The sequence below is a fragment of the Microtus ochrogaster genome, chromosome 8 (genome assembly GCF_000317375.1).
Source record: "Microtus ochrogaster isolate Prairie Vole_2 chromosome 8, MicOch1.0, whole genome shotgun sequence".
Lineage (NCBI taxonomy): Eukaryota > Metazoa > Chordata > Mammalia > Rodentia > Cricetidae > Microtus > Microtus ochrogaster.
In genome coordinates, this window is record NC_022015.1 from 25,798,888 (window position 1) to 25,818,309 (window position 19,422).

Genomic DNA, 19,422 nt, shown 5'->3' on the forward strand with positions numbered 1-19,422 from the left:
GCCACCACCGCCCGACTAGCTAGCTTTTGTTAAGTTTATAATCTGGCTAGCTAGCTAGGAATATATCTCAGATGTATCAAATATGAACCCCAGCCTAAAACCTCAGGTAGAAAGGTGGTACTTCATTTGTTTTGTTTAAATCAGCTTGATTTGAACTTTGAAATCTTGATATGAATGTCAACCTCAGTTCTTTTTTTGTTTTTGTTTTTTAAACTTTGGCATTGCGTATTTTACCTTTTGGCATTGCATATTTTACCTTTTCTAGGTGAAGTGTTGTTTTTCGTTGTATTCCGTTGGGTTCCTTCTGGTTTCTCTGGTTCTGCTACCAGCTGTGGGCTCCCAGTGCCTGTGGCTTGGAACTTCCTCCTCCTAATAGTGCTAGATGCTGGAAATTAAACTTGGCCTTGGAACATGCCGGGTACATTACTCAGTTATGTCCCCAGTAGTTGGGATTTTGAGACACAGTTTGACTGTGGCTCAGGTTGGTCTTGTGCTTGCTATCATTGTGCCTTTTGAGTCCAACTGCTGTGATTATAGACATGGACTATCTTGTTCAGCTTTTTTCCAGGTCACTGACTGTGATGTTATCTGTTTTTTTATTGGTCTTATAAAACACAGTGTACTAGTCTGTAGGCTTTGTCTCTAAAATCCCTGAGATGGGGTTTTTGAAACGTTTGCTGCCCTGATTGAAAATTGGTGGGAGTGAATGATGTAAGAAAAACTTCCAGAAATTAATCCTAAGAGGAAATACAGTAAGACCAAATATCAATCAAAGCATGATTGCTTGAAATGTCCTTGGAGTCATCTGAGAGCTTCCTATGATCAGAGGTAACTGAGTTTTAAGGATGAGCATATCTAAGGCAATGACTCGTGTATATCTTTGGGAGTGATAACATGTCTATAAGTTGAGGGTACATGTAGTGTATTTGAAAGTGAGTGAGTGAGTGAGTGGACTTGTGTGTGTTGTTACAGGAGGGAACTGAGAGCTTATATTAGAGAAAGCTTCAGAAAAGAGGATTGCTATTATAACAGTCAGATGGATGTATTTAGAAAACAAAGATGCTTAGGAGGCTATTATGGTAGTTCTGACCTGAACCTAGGAAGGATTGATGCTCGTGGGATGGAAGCAAAAAGCTGATCAGATGGAAACCATTGGAAAAAAAATGCGTAGAAGACAGAATTTGAGGTGATTCTGAGATTCTCAGCTGGGCTTAGGGATAATGAATGGTATCATTTGTAGAAACTGGTGAAGTTGCAATAGAATTGCCTAATGAGAAGAAGGGAAGGTTTAATGGGGATTTGATAAGTTATCTGAGCCTTGGAATGGGATTAGATTTGTGGTTAGTGGGTTCTCCATGTCATCAGGATCCTGCTGTAGCACCACTGTTTTTCCTGATGATTGTGAGGAAGATAGTGATTTAGAAAGATGAGAAAAGAGAAATTGAGTGGGAGTCAAGCAGTGTTTTTTTTTTCCCCTTTCTCGTTCATTCATTCATTCATTTCAGGACAAGAGTTTTTCTGTGTAGTCCTGGCTATCCTGGAACTCACTCTGTAGACCAGGCTGGACTCAAACTCAGAGATTCACCTGCCTCTGCCTCTTAAATGCTAGGGTTAAAGGTGAGTGCCACCACTGCCTGGCTCAAGCAATGTTTTTAATTTTTTTAATTTAAATAAATTTTGTAATTTAGAATTTGTAATATTTTAAGAGAACTTGAAAATGGTGTGTATGGAGTGCCGTCTTTTATTTTCTATAGTCCTCTAAGATGCGTCGTGAGCATTTATAAATCTCCACAGATTCATATTAATAACTACATATGTATGGTTTATGTTAAGAAAGTTAATTAATCCTTTTGAATAGTTTATCATTTGAAACTACTGGCAACTGAGCTTATATTCTTAAAGAGTTTGTGCTTGATGAGGGTTATTCACAAGTTTTTTCCTTTTTTTTTTCTTTACAGTGGTGCAGGTGACCAAATCTGGAGTTTTTGGGCATGCCAGGCCAGCACTTCAGCACTAAACTACACCACCATCCCATTTTATAAGGCTTTTAATAGAGGGTTGAGATTTGTAGTATAGTACCTTTCGTTTTGAGGCATAAATTAGATGTGACTTTGTTTCTTAAGTGCTTAGTAATACTTCATAAATAATACTTAATCACTAAGCAGAATAATATAATTTTAAATTATTGTAGGTGTGTTTTGCCTGTACGTACATATGTGTGCCACATGTTTGCTTAGTGCCTGTGAAGGTCAGAAGGCGTTGGATCCCCTGGAACTTGGTTTACGATAGTTGTGAGACACCATTTAGATGCTGGGAAATGAACCTGAGTCTTCTGCGAAAGCACCAATGACTCTTAGCCAGTGAATGCTCTCTCTAGTACCAATAAAGACTTCTTAAGAAGAAATGGGCATAATTGTGACTCTTAAGACAAATGTTACTTGGTTCAAGTGCAACACATACAGTTCTGTGGAGAAAAGAATCCAAGAGCTAAAAAAAAATCCTTAAAAATCCTGTTATGCAGATTTTATTGTACCAGTTTATTGAAATGAGTCCTTGAATAGAATTTGAAAACCTCGATTGTATGCAGAATTAGATTTACTAAGTTAAATGACTTCGCTATAATATGTTACCATGATATTTAATTACAGTCCCTTTTCAAAATATAGCATTAACTCTTAAGAGCTATGGGGCTGGAAGATAATTTAGTGGTTTAGAGCATGTACTGTTTTGTAGAGTACTTTTATTTGGTCTCCAACTTTCAACCACTCTGTAATTCCTCTTCTGGCCTCTGCAGGCACCTGCACTTATGTGCACACACACCCACACAGACACACAGATAAACAAATTAAAAAGAAAACTGTTTTACAAAAACCCTCTTAGAACTATTTGCCTTGAAAATAATTTTATATGCCTCATGTGACAAATCTGGAAGGAAAAGAATACTTTCTGTTAATTCAACTCCCTGGAGTATGTATTTCTATAAAAAGTAGTGTAGTGTACGTCTCTTGTCTTCCTTGAATTTCAATTTGGAATTGCACAGTTACCTGTATTTTCAGAATGGTCAGGGATATTAAATTACTGTTTGTTCTTCATTTATGATAGCATTTATGATGAACAGTCATGATGATAATTATATAGTGCTGAAATTTAACTCAGGGCCTTGCGTATGGGTGATATGCCCTCCACTGAACTCTGCTTCCAGGGTAGTCTTGATGTGATTATTACTATTTTTGAATTTTATTACATTAAAAATTTCATTTTGTGTGCCTTTGTGAGTTGTATACTTTAGCTAGCATGGGGCAGGGAGGTAGAGGACAGCTTGTAGGAGTTTTCTCCATCTACCATGTGGATCCCAGGAATAAGCTCAGGTTGTCAAGATTGGCAGCAGGCATCTTTACCTGCTGAGCCATCTTGCTCCAATATGTGTCAGTGACAGGTTTTTTTTTTTTTTTGTCAGTTTTGAAAGTTTAAGTATAGTAGTGCCCTCATTCCATGAAGATTAGTTAAAGTAAGATAACTGGTTGTTAGTTGAACATGCAGTACAAGCACATACGTTAAAGCAAGCACGGATTTTGAATGTAAACATTTTAAATGAAATACCATAATTGCTTTAGTATATGTTTATTATGACATGTGTTCTTTTATGGTAACTTTCTGCATGCTCACTATAATTTCCAATTTGGCGTGAATAAGTAATTTATTTACATTTCATTTCTGAAAAATAAAGGAAGGAAATGCCTAATAAATATGAATACTGCCACTAAATTTCTGTTGTCCACTTTATGTATGCTTGTATGATTATAGTTCCCTGCCATTGAACACACTTTCAGATTGCTGTTAGATTGCGTACAGTCAGTGTGTATAAAAATTTAAAAATCTAAGCAAGGGGCTGGGAGGATGCTTCAGTTGGTAAAGCATTTGCTTTACAAGTACAAGGACCTGAGTTTGGTCCCTGCACCCAGGTAAAAAGGCAGTATTGGTGAACCCCAGTGCTGGGGAGACTGAGACAGGAGGATCTGTGTCTCACTGACCAGTCACTTTAGCCAAGTTGGGGAGCTCCAGGCCAGTAAGAGAGCCTGCCTTTAAGGAAATGGATGGCATTACACACACACACACACACTTTAAAAATGCCCAAACAAGATAATTTAAATTACTTGGTTATGAAGTAAGGGTTGAAAACCCAAACAAATAGAATTATAAGAGAAAAAGATTTCAAAATAAATTATAAGTAATTTTTTTTTACTTATTTAGATCATCTTACCTTTTCCTTTACAGTAGTACAGATTAGAATTGACTTAGCACTGCTCATACTCATGATAATATTGTTGGTTGCATTGGTATATGCCTACAACCACAGGCATTTGGGAAACTGAGGCAGAACTGCAAATTTGAGGCTAAACTGGCCTATATGTGGAGACCCTGGGTCCAAAAAATGAGGAGACATGCATGTGCACATGTGCCTGTGCCCATACACAGCACATTATGTAGAAAACTTTCTCATGTTTAATTTGACTGACCAACCCAATAAACTAGTTGCTTTTATTGCTGTGTTAAAGTAAAATTCTAAATATAGTAGTCCATTATTAAAATAAGTAAGTTTAATTAAAATACAATTGGTTAAAATTTTGGCTTTCTAAAAATACTTTTGAATATAGAAGGCTATAAGTGAAATTCAGTTTTGGTCTCCTTTACAGGAATAGCTATTCACAGTCAGACAGAACCACTTACACGTTTTGCAGTATCTCCTGAGGAAGTCAGAGTCTGAGCCAGCATGAAGATTGACTCTTGTCTTTGGTCTGATTTATCTTTATTGTAACCATGTGCAAGGTGGAGGTTATAGCATGGAAACTAAAATCTTAGTAAGTGTGATTTTTGTTTTAGCTATTAAATAGCATCCTTTCTATGGTGAAGTTGTCCTCTTAGCAAAGGTCACTCTGTATATGGGCTGTAGATTTGATAGGCAGGAACAGAATAATATACTTATAAAGTAATTTGGCTTTCTAAGGTTTAGATTGAAGGAAAAATACCTATCATCCTGCCTAGGAATCTTTTTTCTGGTTAAAGTAGGTTATGGGGGAGGCACTAAATTTAGAACAGATTGAAAAATTGAGAGGTTGTATAGTGTAATTTAAGTCATTAAAATATCATTAAGTTTGCCATATAAACTGTTTCACTTATGAATTAGTTGTCATGAAACAATAAAGTCTTCATTATAGTGCACTGTTAGTAAGCCCACTGTAGAGCCCTGGGAATATTTGACTTACTTGTCTCTCACTGTGTAGCCCAAACTATCTTCAATCTCAAGATCCTTCTGCTTCAGCCTTTTAGGTGCTAGAATTACAGGCATGTGTCAGCACTCCCAGCTTCTAGGACCTTTTAGATAGCAAGTATGTTTTTAAAAATATTAACTTTTAGTGTATATTTTTCAAATATCAAATATGAACATTCAAAAATAGATTGATACAATTATGCTAATAGTTTTTTTTAAAGATATTTGTCCATTTGAATTTCCTGAGCATATAGATGATATGTAATTTTTCTTTTTTTCTCCAAATGTAATTAGATTTTGAGAATATAGAATATTTCTAGTTTATCATGCTATTTTGTTAATTGTGATAGTGCTTTTCAACATCTTTCTTTGCTAATTAAAAGCAGTGAATAATTAACACTTTCAAGCTATTTTTCTCCCTTAGCAAAGATAATTAGGTAGGACTTTGATCTTCTGAATTAATGGATCAGATATACTATAAATAGCATGATCCACACTGTTTGTAATTTGAGAGTGGTTATGTGTTTAAGGTACTATTTGGTTTGTGTTCTTTCCCTTGCCTACAGGTCTTTTTAACTTCTAAAATAATGGTGGCAGCTGAGCTGAAATTGAGTAATTTCCATTAGTGACTTACCTATTTTTATCTTCTTCCCCTGTAGAACAAGTCTGTATTCATCTCCTCTTATCACTTTAAGTAGTCCAAAATAAGCTTTCCTTAAGTCCTGAAGTCTAAGAGCTTTTTTGGGAATTTATCGCCAATAGCTCTCTGGAAGAGAACTATAAAAGTAGCTACAAAAAGAATTCTACAAAAGTCGATTAATCCAATAAGAAATTTTTAATGTGTCTTTTAAGAAATAATTATTTTCTATCTTAATTTTTTTATTTTGGGGCATATTTTCAGAGGTGGGATTATGTAACTATTATTTTAATAACAGTGTCCTAATTATTTATAGCTTCCTGCCTGACATAACTCACTTCAAGAAGTACACAATGTCAGAACATGGGATTAAGTGGGCCTGTGAATATTGTACGTATGAAAATTGGCCGTCTGCAATCAAGTGTACTATGTGTCGTGCCCAGAGACCCAGTGGAACAATTATTACAGAAGATCCATTTAAAAGTGGTTCAAGTGATGTTGGTAGAGATTGGGATCCTTCTAGTACTGAAGGTGGAAGTAGTCCTTTGATATGTCCAGACTCTAGTGCAAGACCAAGGGTTAAGTCTTCATACAGCATGGAGAATGCAAATAAATGGTCATGCCACATGTGTACATATTTGAACTGGCCAAGAGCAATCAGATGTACCCAGTGCTTATCCCAACGTAGGACCAGGAGTCCCACAGAATCTCCTCAATCCTCAGGATCTGGTTCAAGACCAGTTGCTTTTTCTGTTGATCCCTGTGAAGAATATAATGATAGAAATAAACTGAATACAAGGACCCAGCATTGGACTTGTTCTGTTTGCACATATGAAAACTGGGCTAAGGCTAAAAAATGTGTTGTTTGTGATCATCCCAGACCTAATAACATTGAAGCAATAGAGTTGGCAGAGACTGAAGAAGCTTCTTCAATAATAAATGAACAAGACAGAGCTCGGTGGAGGGGAAGCTGCAGTAGTGGTAATAGCCAAAGAAGATCGCCTCCAACTCCAAAACGGGACTCTGAAGTGAACATGGATTTTCAGAGGATTGAATTGGCTGGTGCTGTTGGTAGCAAGGAGGAACTTGAAGTGGACTTTAAAAAGCTAAAGCAGATTAAAAATAGGATGAAAAAGACTGATTGGTTATTCCTCAATGCCTGTGTGGGTAAGTTTCTGTTTTTTTCATTATTTTGAGTGAGATAGGAAAAGGTATTAAAAATGGCTTGAAAAATAAAAGAGGGTCAGTATTACTTAGCATTTAACTCATTTGGCATGATAGTTCAAGTATACACATATAAAGGTCTGTATTTTTTTCACCTTGTCTGCCTTGTACCAAAGTGCACAGTTGTGTACATGCCTCTATCAACTTCAGAGAAAGCTTTTAAGTAAAAAAGACTGTTAGCACATCAGCGAGAAAGTATATACCTGAAGTTTAAAATTATTGCTCTTATTTATTGTAACAAGATGTGACAGAGGAACACCAGCTGCTGTTTCTGGATGTTTGTAAACAGTATGAGCATCTTGTGATGATAGAGGCTTTAGTCAGAAGTTAAAAATATCACAAAAATGTGTGACTCCAAGAAGTTGAAAATGACCTTGAAATTGCTGATGTTAACTTAACATGAATGTCATGTAGTAAATATTTACACACTTGGTGGAACTGATTTCACATAGCCAGCTAATTCCATAATTCAGATTATGATTTTATGCATATTATGTTTTCAGTGTTTTCCTGAAGAAACACATAATATTGAGTGTGGTGTTTGTTCAGAGATGTTAAAGGACAGAGATAGGTGGGAGGAAGATTTTCTCCAACTACTAACTTGATGAATTAATAATTTGTGGTTTATTCATAAAGGTGTTACTTAATTCTGTTTTGTTTTGAGACAGGGTCTCTACACAGCCCTGACTGTCCTGGAACTCACTATGTAGACTAGGCTGGCCTCAAACTCACAGAGATCTACCCATCAGAAAGTGTTACTTGATTCTTAAAAGTTTTTTTTTTCCCCACATCCCCTTCCCCTAGTAGATTAGGTGTTTGGATTTCATTTAAATTATTTCTGTGGGTTACTTACTTTGACATTTACTTTTGTTTAGAAATGTTTAAGTAATTTGTAAGGTTAAACTTGGTGTGGAACAAGAGCATCTCTCATGTGATTAATCCTTCAGGAAGTAGTCCCATGAGTATGGAAAATGTAGAAATCTAAGAAATAGATTCTGAAGAAATCTAAGGTTTCTCAGGGTTGGAGACATGACTCAGTACTGGAGCACTTGCTTTTTTCCAGAGGTCCTGAGTTTGGTTCCCAGTACCCATATCAAATGGCTTACAACCATTCCTAGCTCCAGCTCCAGGGGGTCCAGTGTCTCTGACTTTCAGGGGCACCCCCACCCAGGTGTAAATAGCTACACACACACACACACACACAAACACACCCACAATTAAAAATAAGAAAAATAAATCTTATAAACAAAAGAAATGTGTAGGTTTTTTTTTTATTTTTTAAAAATTTCACATTTGGTTTGCCTGCTTTTATGTCTGTGCACAACATGTGTGCAGTTCCTTGGGCAAGCCAAAAAGGCAGTGAATTCCTTGGGACTGGAATTACAGAGAATTGTGAGTTGCTGTGTGAGTGCTGGGGATTGAACCTGGGTCCTCTGGAAGAGCAGCCAGTGCTCTTAACCCATCTCTTCAGCTCTGAAATCTGAAGGTTGTTTTGTTTTTTTGTTTTTAAATTTATACTGTCAAAATGTATGTTCTAGCAGTTTAGCCTCTGGATTTTAGTCATAGTAGCACTTAGTAACTAGTCTAATTTTTTACCCATTGAGCCATGAACCATGTTCTGTTGACACTTCAGTCTTTTTTTTTTTTTTTTTTGATTTTTCGAGACAGGGTTTCTCTGTAGCTTTGGAGCCTGTCCTGGAACTCCCTTGGTAGACCAGGCTGGCCTCGAACTCACAGAGATCCGCCTGCCTCTGCCTCCCGAGTGCTGGGATTAAAGGCGTGCGCCACCACCGCCCGGCGACACTTCAGTCTTATTTCATCCCTTTTCTTGGGGGTTCTTTACTACTTTTTTCCACTTGGGTTAAATTTATGTATTTGGTACCTCTTTAATACATTTGTAATGTTACACAGTCTGCTTTGCTTTGCCCTAAAAACATTTTTGTTACCTAAAGGGAACCTTTTACCTATTAGGAAGTTAACACCTCCTTCCCATCCCACCAATCTGCTTTCTGTTAAAAATATCACAAAAATGTGACTTCAGGAAGTTGGGTTAGCATTATATTATTAACCTTTAGAATGTGTCATTCATATTAATGAATTATGACCTTTTGTGTTAAGTGTGATTGTCTTAATTACTTGTATGCTTTTGTAATACCTAAAATCACATTTTCAGTGGTAGTTTATAGTCTTTGTAAATCACATTTGCAGTCGTAGTTGCTATCTGTATTTTAATCGTATGGTTACAATACAAATAGTGTATATAAATTTACAGATGGAAATGAACTAACTTCTTTACCTGTTTGAGGGGTTATAGAATTCTTTTAGGAATCAGAAGTTTATAGTGTCTTACGTTAGAGGATCCCAGGATAAAAAATGTATTTAAATATGTTGTTTTTTTTCTCTCTGTAAACACAAGGTAGAACAATCAGCATGTTTGCTAGTATTTCATGTCTTTACAGCTATTCACTCTGCTTGGTACTCCCATTTATTTTATTTTACATATTCTTAATTCTTTTAAATTACTGTCCCGATTTCTGTATTTTAACAGCTATGAGCTCATTTTTAAATGATAGAGCAAAATTGTATGGCCAGTATGATCTGATCTTAATTCATTTATAGGTTCCTTTGTAGGCACATGAAGGTCTGCTTGTTGGGGTTTCTGTCCTGCCTGGTTCCGACAGTCATTAGGTCCCAAAGAAAATCACACTGAGGTCTCCATAAGTTATAAACTGATTTGGCCCATTAGCTCAGGCTTCTTATTAACTCTTAGAACTTATATTAACCTATTATTCTTACCTATGTTAGCCACATGGCTCAGTACCTTTTTCAGTGGGGCAGGTCACGTCTTCCTTCTTCTGTGTCTGGACAGGACTGCAGAGGAATGAGCTTCCTCCTTCCCAGAATTCTCCTGTTCTCATTGACCTGCCTCTATTTCCTGTATGGTTGTCCCGCCTATACTTCCTGCCTGGCTACTGGCCAATCAGCGTTTATTTAAAATATAATTGACAGAATATAGACAATTGTCCTGCACCACTTTGTTGTTCAGTTGTATTGGACTTTGTGTATGGTTCTTGGTAAGGTAGATTCTGTCTGTCCTGTTAGCTGAATGTTTTTAACCATAAGGTCAAAAGTTATGACCCTGTGTCTGTTGGATAGTCATAGCCTGAAGTGTAAATATCATTCACCTACATTTACTTTTTAAAAAGCTTGTTTACATTATGTTAGATTAATTAAGAAGACAAAACCACCTAAGCAGTAAGGCTAATAGAAAGGTGGTGGCATGTACTGAAAAGGGTTGTTTTGTTTTGTTTGAGACAAGAGTTTCCCTGTGTAACCCTTGCTGTCTGGAACTAACTCTGTAGTGCAGGCTGGCCTTGAACTCAGAGATCTTCCTTCCTCTGCTCTCCAAGTGCTGGGATTAAAGACTTGTGCCACCACCGTCCTGCATGTTCCCCAGGTTTTATTAGATGTGGGTATATTATGAGTTATAAAATCATCTCTAGTCCAGGCATGGTGACCCAACTTTTCATCCCAGCACTCAGGCCAGAGATAGGTGGGTTCCTGTGAGCTCCAGACCATCTCGGACTACACAATGAGACCCTGTCTCAAAATGTGTGTGTGTGTGTGTGTGTGTGTGTGTGTGTGTGTGTGTGTGTGTAAAGCAGGGATAAAATTATATTCTGAATGCAAATTATGAGATGTTCTCACTTAAAATCGAAAAAGATTCTCAAAGTCAGGCTAGCTTTGAAGTTGATAAAATAAAATTGAGGAAAGTTGACTTATTGTAAAAGCATCAACAGTGTTGAGCAAACAAGCTTCTGTGGTTATTGGGCATAAATTTCACATAAGTCATGTTATGTTGTGAGAGGATGTTGGGGGGTGACAGTGCCCAAATGTGCTGTCAGTAAAAGTGTTACCTGGGGCTGCCTGGATGGTAAAAGCTAGTTCTCTTGTTTTTCTTGCTAGATAGCATGTACTTAGAGCATAGAGCAGAATACCTAATTAGTCCACAGATTTGTTCTGGAGCTGTGTTGAGACTGATCCTGGTGAAATTGTGCTCTAATTTGTGATTCATGTCAAAAGATGCAAAGCGTCATACAATTCCTAAGTTAAATCTGTGCTTATAGCACATGTACTTGAACCCTAGACTTATATTATCTACCTACTAAAATCTCCCCTAGAGTGTTTTCTATTTTAAACTCACTGCAAAGCCAGTGAGGGATCCTCCTTACTCTTTTTCTTTGAGACAGGATCTGACTGAAATGCTGATCCTTCTGCCTCTCCCTCATGGATCCGAGATGAGAAGTGTTCACCATATCTGGTTTATGTGGAACTTTGTTCATGCTAGAAAAGTACTCTTAACTGATCTACATCTCCAGCCCTCAGTCTCCCATCTTGATCAATGACAGTTCATTTTCCAGAAGCTTTGGTTAACCCTTTATTCTTCTATACTATATTCTCTCCTATTTCTCCATTACTTTAAGTCAAGATTTATTTTTATTTTATTTTGTCCTCCATGACGCGGTCTTACTACAGAGGTCTGGCTTTCCTCAAAGTCACAGTTTAGATCAGGATGGCCTAGACCTTACAAGTGCTGGGATTAAAGGTGTGATCCACAATGTATGGCTTATTTTCATTTCCATTGTTTGTCTGTGTGTGGCATTTGCATATGAGTGCAGATGCTCACAGAGGCCAGAGGTGTAAGCTGTTCTGGAGCTGGAGTTACAGGTAATTGTGTGTTTCCCAGCGTGTGTCCTGGAAGCTCGATTTGGGTCTTCTGTTCTGCTCTTCATCACTGAGCTGTTACTCAAGCCCTTCTTTTACTTAATTTCTCTTTGTCTGAAAATCCTGTTGATTCCACCTTCAGAATGTTTAGAATCTGGTCATTTCTCTTTACTCTAGTCCAGGTATGTTGTTGTCTTACTTTGTTTCTTATGTCTGCCTGTCTGGTTGTGTGGATGGATGTGTGTGCAAGTATGTGATTGAGGAGGCCAGAGGTTGATGACAAGTATCTTTCTTGATTTCTTTTCCACCTTGTTTTTTTGAGATGGGCTAGACTGACTGGCTAGTTAGTGCTCCTCTTGTCTATCTCACTAGTTCTTGAATTATGGGGCTTTTTCATGTGCTGGGCATCTCAACTCAGGCCTTATACTTGAGTGGCCAGTTTTTTGTTTTGTTTTTTTTTTTTGTTTTTGTTTTTATTTTTATTTTTAATGTGAGGTCTTTCTATGCAGTCTTGGCTATCCTGGAACTCACTATTTAGACAAGGCTGGCCTCTTAACTCACAGATACCTGTCTTCCTCTGTTTTCCAGTACTGGAATTAAAGGTGTGTGCTACCATGCCAGTACTTTTTTGTTTGTTTGTTCGTTTTTGTTTTTGAAACTAGATCTTGGGGCTGGAGAGATGGCTCAGTGGTTAAGAGCACTGGCTGATCTTCTAGAGGTCCTGAGTTCAATTCCCAGCCACCACATGGTGGCTCCTAATCTTCCTGTTTCTATTTCTGAGCTCTGAGCAGTAGGAGTGCTGAGATAATAGCATGCAGACCATCCCTGGGCTGATTATGATATATAGATGTGTTCCAGAGTAAGAGCTAGTTTTTCAAAGTCCTACAAGGTCATTTTTGCACTCTGGCACCCCACCCCGGCCACCAACAACAATACATTATTTAACCTGGGATTTATCTGCTGTCATATTTGGCTCATAGCAGTCTGGCAACCATTTCTCTTTATCTTTCATTCCTCCATTTTCTCCCTTTCTTTCTCTTTTCTTTAGTATTAGGGAATTGAACCCAGGGCTTTGTGTATGCTAAGCAGGTGCTCATCCCTTGAGCTAATCCTCTTTTTACTTTTGCTTTTGAGATAGGGTCTCAAAAAGTTGCTCAGACTGTCTTTGAACTCACTATGTAACTCAAGGATGACTTTACTTAGGATATTCCTGCCTTCAGAGTGTCTGTGCCAACGTACCTGGTAGCTACTTTTTATTTTTTTTTCCTTTTCTTTTTTTTTTAAATTAATAGACCAACCTCCAACTTTTCCTCTGTCTGGGTTGCAGAGTTTATTAAATTGCCTTCTTCAGATCTTTTCTCTGCTAATTCATTGTTGCTGGGATATTGATTGTAGAGGGATGGATATTTGCAACTTGTCTATTGAAGATTTTTTTCCAAGGAAGTCAGTTGGTAAAATTGTTTGTATTAGTGGTATTTTTCTTTTTCTGTGGAAAGTAAAACTTACACAATGTAATAAATCTTATGTTACTAAAAAATCTTAGTTTTGAAATATATAGCTAGTTAAATGAAAAGGATATTGTATACAATGCAAACAAAATTAGGTTAAATTACAGTGAAGAAAGGCTAGTTTTTGAGAGATTGCAGTATTGTCTGTTAGGTGGCATAAGGTTATTAATTATATCGAGAAAATGACCATGGCAAAACAAAATTAAACTATAGAAGATACTTTTGGTACATGGGCGCTCTCTCTCTCTCTCTCTCTCTCTCTCTCTCTCTCTCTCTCTCTCTCTCTCTCTCTCTCTCTAGGACAGGGTTTCTGAGTATAGTTTTAGAGCCTGTCCTGGCACTCATTCTGTGGACCAGGCTGGCCTTGAACTCAGAGACCTGCCTGTTTCTACTTCCCAAGTGCTGGGATTAAAGATGTGCGCCACTACCACCCTGTTCCAGTACAGCTTCTTTATTAACCAATCAAAGCAACACATATACAGAAGGACTAAGAGTCTGCAATACATTCTGCAGGACACAGAAGAAAGTGACTGACAAACTGCCAATATAGGCAGAACTGTCATTGACATTTCCTGCCTCATGGGAAAGTCTTCCAGATACTATGGGCCTGTAGGCTGAAGATGGATGCTCCAATGATACAGAAGAACTTTGGGTTACTGTCCGGGCAGCAAGATGTCTCTGTAATTTCTAGAGTTTGGTAGTTTCTTACAATACACTTCTTGCTTACTTAGGTAATATTATATCCTTCTGGAGTCTTTGATAGAGTTGAAGAATAGACAGTTATAATTATAGTTTTTCTTAGTTATGATAAGAGATAAAGTAGATGTAAACATTGTAACTAATTCTTGCTTGATACCAGTTTTGTTATATGTAATTTTACCATGTTAAAGTTAAAATCTTCCTTTTTATTTAGACAGAAAAGGGGAGATGATGTGGGAGATCCTTCTGTATATGTGTTGATCTTATTGGTTGATGAATAAGGCTGCTTTCGGCCAGTGGCTTAACAGAGTAAAGCCAGGTGGGAAATCTGAACAGAGATGTAGAGAGAGAATAGGCGGAGTCAGGGAGAAGCTGTGTAGCTGCCCAGAGGAGACAGATGTACCTGAACCTTGTGGTAAAATTTAAAACAATAAAAATAATAGCAATGGGTTAATTTAAGATATTGGCCAAGTAGTATTTTAAGTAATAGAATTTCTGTGTGATTATTTTGGGTCTAGGCATCTGGGAATGAAGAAGCATGCCTTTGCCTACAGAATGCTAATGTTTTCAGTCTTGCCTTTTGTTGTTGTTGTTTTGAAGGCAGTAAAAGAAACATGTCTATATGAAGCTTCTTGTATTCTAGGGTAGTCTGTTTCTTTCTGATAGTTCACAGCATCCCAGGACTCAGCCCATTTATTTGCACTTAATGTGTTGTGTGGAGTTTTTTGTAATTTTGTTCTGTTTGATTTTCTTGTGTTGGTTTTATTTCCAGCCACTCTACCAGATACACTACAACTGTTTGGGTATTTATTTTCCATCTTTAGAAACCTTTCTTCCTAAGGAATTGCTTTGCAATCATTACTTTCATGTTGTAGGCTCAGATCTTTGTTCTAATATGTCAGTTTTAGAAATCATCTTGGGAATGAATTTAGAGAGGAGGCTAATATAACAATTCACTACCTTGTTAGGTTTCAGTTGTGGTTGAGTGCTAACCTGTGAAATTTATTCATTTTATTTTATTTCTTCTTTTGAGACAAGAGTCTGATGTACATGCCCAGATCTGCTGCCAGCTGTCTGAGTAGTGGAGGGTGACTTTGAATTCCTTATTCTCATGCTTTCACTTTCCTTGAGAATGCAGGCAAGGTGCCACTCTGCCTGGTGAACTTTGATTTTATATTCTTGTCAAACTGAATATTTTACTGAAAGATTTTCTCTGCTTTAGTGTCCTGTGTCTTAACATGTTACTTTTCATATGGATGAAGACAGAACCAGACAAAAATATCTGGTATCTTATTAAATACTTAGTAGTCTTTGACATTTAAAACTGGACTATCCTGCCTTTTGAGTCAATAATATATTCAGACTTCTGTAGCAAATCTTTGCTAGTGTATCCATAAAAGGAAAGTAAGCTTCTAGGATGCTGGCAGTGCATCCTTTGTATGTCCGTGCTTAACTTTGTGTGGTACTCTTAATGTGGATATGTGGGTATAGCTATCGCAACCCAGCATCTGGCTGGGCATAGTGGTGCTTGCCTTTAATCCCAGCCCTGGGGAGGCAGAGGCAGGTAGATCTGTGTGAGTTCAAGGTTTCTACATACTCCATATAGTTCCAGGCCATCTAGGGCTACACAGTGAGACCCTGTCTCAAAAACAAAAAGCAAAAACAACCCAGTATCTTCTGCTCTACATACATTCTTGCTCATGGATTTCCTTATCTCAGATAGTTTATATTTAGCACCACGAAAGAAGTAATTGTCTTTTGTTAGTTTTTGTCTTTTCTTTGAGAGTTTAAAGATTTTCATCTATGGTTTTGGAATTTTGAATATAAAATAACATTTTGAGTTGTGATTTTATGAACTGAGTTCTCAGCAATATAAAAGGTCCTAATTAAAGAATTAGGGAACACATACATGTGTAGGCATGCACAACATCTGTTTCCTTTCCACTGTTAATTGATGCTGGGCAGTTTACTTTGATATTTAAATACTTCTTGACACTTAGGATTAAAAAACAAAACAAAACATAACTTCCAGGGATGGAATATGTATGGCAAATTGATGGTTGGTGCTGGCAGACATAGAGCTCAATCAGTTTTCTTCTCGTTTTTTCATGTACGTTTGAGATATGTTTTCTGGCTTTCAGAAATGATTGATTACATAGGCTTGCCAACTAACAACTTGTACCTCCCATGCTGAGAAAGGAAATGTCACTGGCCATTTTATGGGTACAGTACCTTCTTTCTGCTGTTTCAGGGCTTTGTGCTGGTGATTCTTGACTATATATATGATTATATAATACAACATATGTGTCATTAAAATAATAAAGATTTTTTTTAAAAAAAAAAAAGGACAGTAACTGGATGTAGTAGTATGTACTTATAGTCCCAGCACTTAGGAATCGGAGGCAGGAAGATTGCCACAAGTTGGAGGATAGGCTGAGCTACATAATGGACTGTAAAAGGATGTGCTTAGAGTCACTGTTAATCTAAAACAAAATTAAAAAGCTTTATTAAAGTAAATTGTGTATATCGTGGGCAAAACCCAAGCATTGATAATTGGGCTTCTTTTAAAAAAAATCATTGTTCTTATTTTCTCTCCTTATTCCTAGTCTTACTTTAAGACAGCTACCTTTCATCATCAGCTTTTTCTGAAAAACTTTACAGTCTGTATGAAAGTTACAAGCAGAGCACAGGGTTACATAGCTGTGCCTTGGTTTTTCATTGTCTACTTTGTTAGCATTTGGTGCTTGTCCTCTCTTTCATTGGCCTGTTTCTCCCAAAACACTTGAATTAGCCAACGACATATGATACTTTGCTCCTCAATCTTTTAGCATGTATTTCCCAATAACAAGGATGTTTTTCCTACATAGTTACAGGATATAATTATGCAGGAAATGGAGTACTGAAGTCCACATTCACCAGTTCCTCTGAATGCTTTGCCCCACCCTGTTGAATCAAGGCAGATGACATTGTGTTCAGTTGTTTTGTCTGTTCAGTTTTTTAGTTTACAGCAGTGCCAGTTTATTATTATTATTCTTTCATGACATTAACATTTTTGAAAATTTCAGTTTTGTAGAATGACTCTTAATTTGGACTTTTCGGTTTTTCTATAATATAGATTTAGTTAGGTATTGCTTTTAGAAGAGGGAAGAGTACTACAGGGGGCTGGAGAGATGGTTCAGAGGTTAAGAGCACTGACTGCTCTTCCTGAGGTCCTGAGTTCAAGTCCCAGCAGCCACATGGTGCCCTCTCTGGCAAATAGGCATATATGCAGACAGAACACTGTATACATAATAAATAAAAATCTTTTTTTTTTTTTTTTTTTGGGTTTTTCGAGACAGGGTTTCTCTGTGGCTTTGGAGCCTGTCCTGGAACTAGCTCTGTAGACCAGGCTGGTCTCGAACTCACAGAGATCCGCCTGCCTCTGCCTCCCGAGTGCTGGGATTAAAGGCGTGCGCCACCACCGCCCGGCAATAAATAAAAATCTTTAAAAAAAAAAGAGTACTACAGAGGTGAAGTTATTTTAGCTGTACTTTTGATATCTCTGAATAATGTCTGTGTATCATTGTCTTTATATTTTGAGATTTATTTATTTGTCTATATGAGTGTTTTGCCTGCTTGTATGTTTATACCATATGTGTGTGGTGCACAAGGAGACAAGAAGTGGATATTGAGTCCGCTGGAACTGGAGTTATAGGTGATTGTGACTTGCCATGTGAATGCTGGGACTAAATGAACCCAAGCCTTCTGGAAGACCAGTCAGTGCTCTTAACCTTGAGCCATCTCTCCAGCCCCTCATTGTCTTAAAAACAAAAACAAAACAAAAAATAAGAATTTAATTGTGATAAAGTACATAAACATTTTACTATTTTAATCTAATTTAATTTTTGGTGCTGAGAGTTGAATCCTGGTGTATTCTGGACACACAGTCTGTACTGAACTAGCCCTTGTCACTTATAGTGGTGTTGGTTTTACATTGCTATGCAGCCACCCACCCACCCACCCGTTTCCACCTCCAGGACTGCTTTCATCTTTCATTACATAAAACTGTGACTCTATTTTTCCCATCCAGCAACTGCATTCTACAGTCTGGGAACTTAACTACCCTAAGAACTGCATATGGGTGGAATTATAAGGTGATTTGATCTTTGGTAACTAGTCCATTTCACTTAGCATAGTGTCTTTTAAGATTCATATGTTGTGGCATGTGTCAGTTTCCTTCCTTAATTTTTTAATTGCTTTATATATTTTTGTGTATATGTGCGTGTATATGCCTGTGGGCCATATGAGGATTTTAAGATTTTAAAAAAAACTAAATATCTCTCTCTCTCTCTCTCTCTCTCTCTCTCTCTCTCTCTCTCTCTGTCCCTCCCTCTAAGCCTAAGTTCTTCCTACTTGTGCTCCCTGCTAGGAATTCCCACCTAAACCTCCTCCTTCACTATTGACCATTAAGCTTTTTATCAGATCAGCCAGGTAAACCATCAACGCACTTTTATATAATTAAACAAATGCAACACATCTTTACATAGTTAAACAAATATTCTGCAACATAAACAAATGCGACATACCTTAACATAGCTGAACAAATGCACCATATCTTTGCATAGTTAAACAAAAATATTCTGCAATACTGTTTTATTATATATATTACTGATTTTTATTGAGTTCTACATTTTACTCTGCTCCCCTCCCTGCCTGTCCCCTCCCCTTCAACCCTCTCCCAAGGTCCCCATGCTCCCAATTTACTCAAGAGATCTTGTCTTTCTCTACTTCCCATGTAGATTAGATCTGTGTATGTTTCTCTTGGGGTCCTCATTGTTGTCCAGGTTCTCTGGGATTGTGATTCATAGGCTGGTTTTCTTTGCTTTTTGTTTAAAAACCACTTATGAGTGAGTCATTCTGGATCTGGGTTACCTCACTCAAAATGATATTTTCTAGCTTCATCCATTTGCCTGAAAATTTCAAGACATTGTTATTTTTTTCTGCTGTGTAGTACTCCATTGTGTAAACGTACCACATTTTCCTTATCCATTCTTCGGTTGAGGGGCATTTAGGTTGTTTCCAGGTTCTGGCTATGACAAAGTTGCTCTAAGCATAGCTGACCATATGTACTTGTGGCATGGTTGAGCATTCTTTGGATATATACCCAAAAGTGCTATTACTGGGTCTTGAAGAAGGTTGTTTTCTAATTTTCTTGAGAAATCACCACACTGACATCCAAAGGGGCTGTAGCAGCTTGCACTCCCGCCAGCAAAAATGCTTCCTTTTCCTCACAACCTCTCCAGCATAAGTTGTCATCAGTGTTTTTGATCTTGGCCATTCTTATAGGTGTAAAATAGAATCTCAGAGTTGTTTTGATTTTC

The 19,422-nt window shown here is 37.4% G+C and overlaps 1 protein-coding gene across 3 annotated transcripts in view; it reads left to right on the forward strand.

Moving 5' to 3' along the window:
• Zranb1 (zinc finger RANBP2-type containing 1) overlaps nt 1–19,422 on the forward strand; it is a 67,352-nt gene that overhangs the window by 19,965 nt on the left and 27,965 nt on the right. For 2 of the 3 annotated variants that reach the window (XM_013347874.2, XM_026781721.1), the window contains exons 2-3: nt 4,695–4,859; nt 6,223–7,073. In XM_013347874.2, coding sequence (XP_013203328.1) covers nt 4,819–4,859; nt 6,223–7,073 — 892 coding nt within the window. In that variant the 5' untranslated portion in view covers nt 4,695–4,818. The remainder of the gene's footprint in view (nt 1–4,694; nt 4,860–6,222; nt 7,074–19,422) is intronic. The other variant, XM_026781722.1, reaches the window with a different exon arrangement.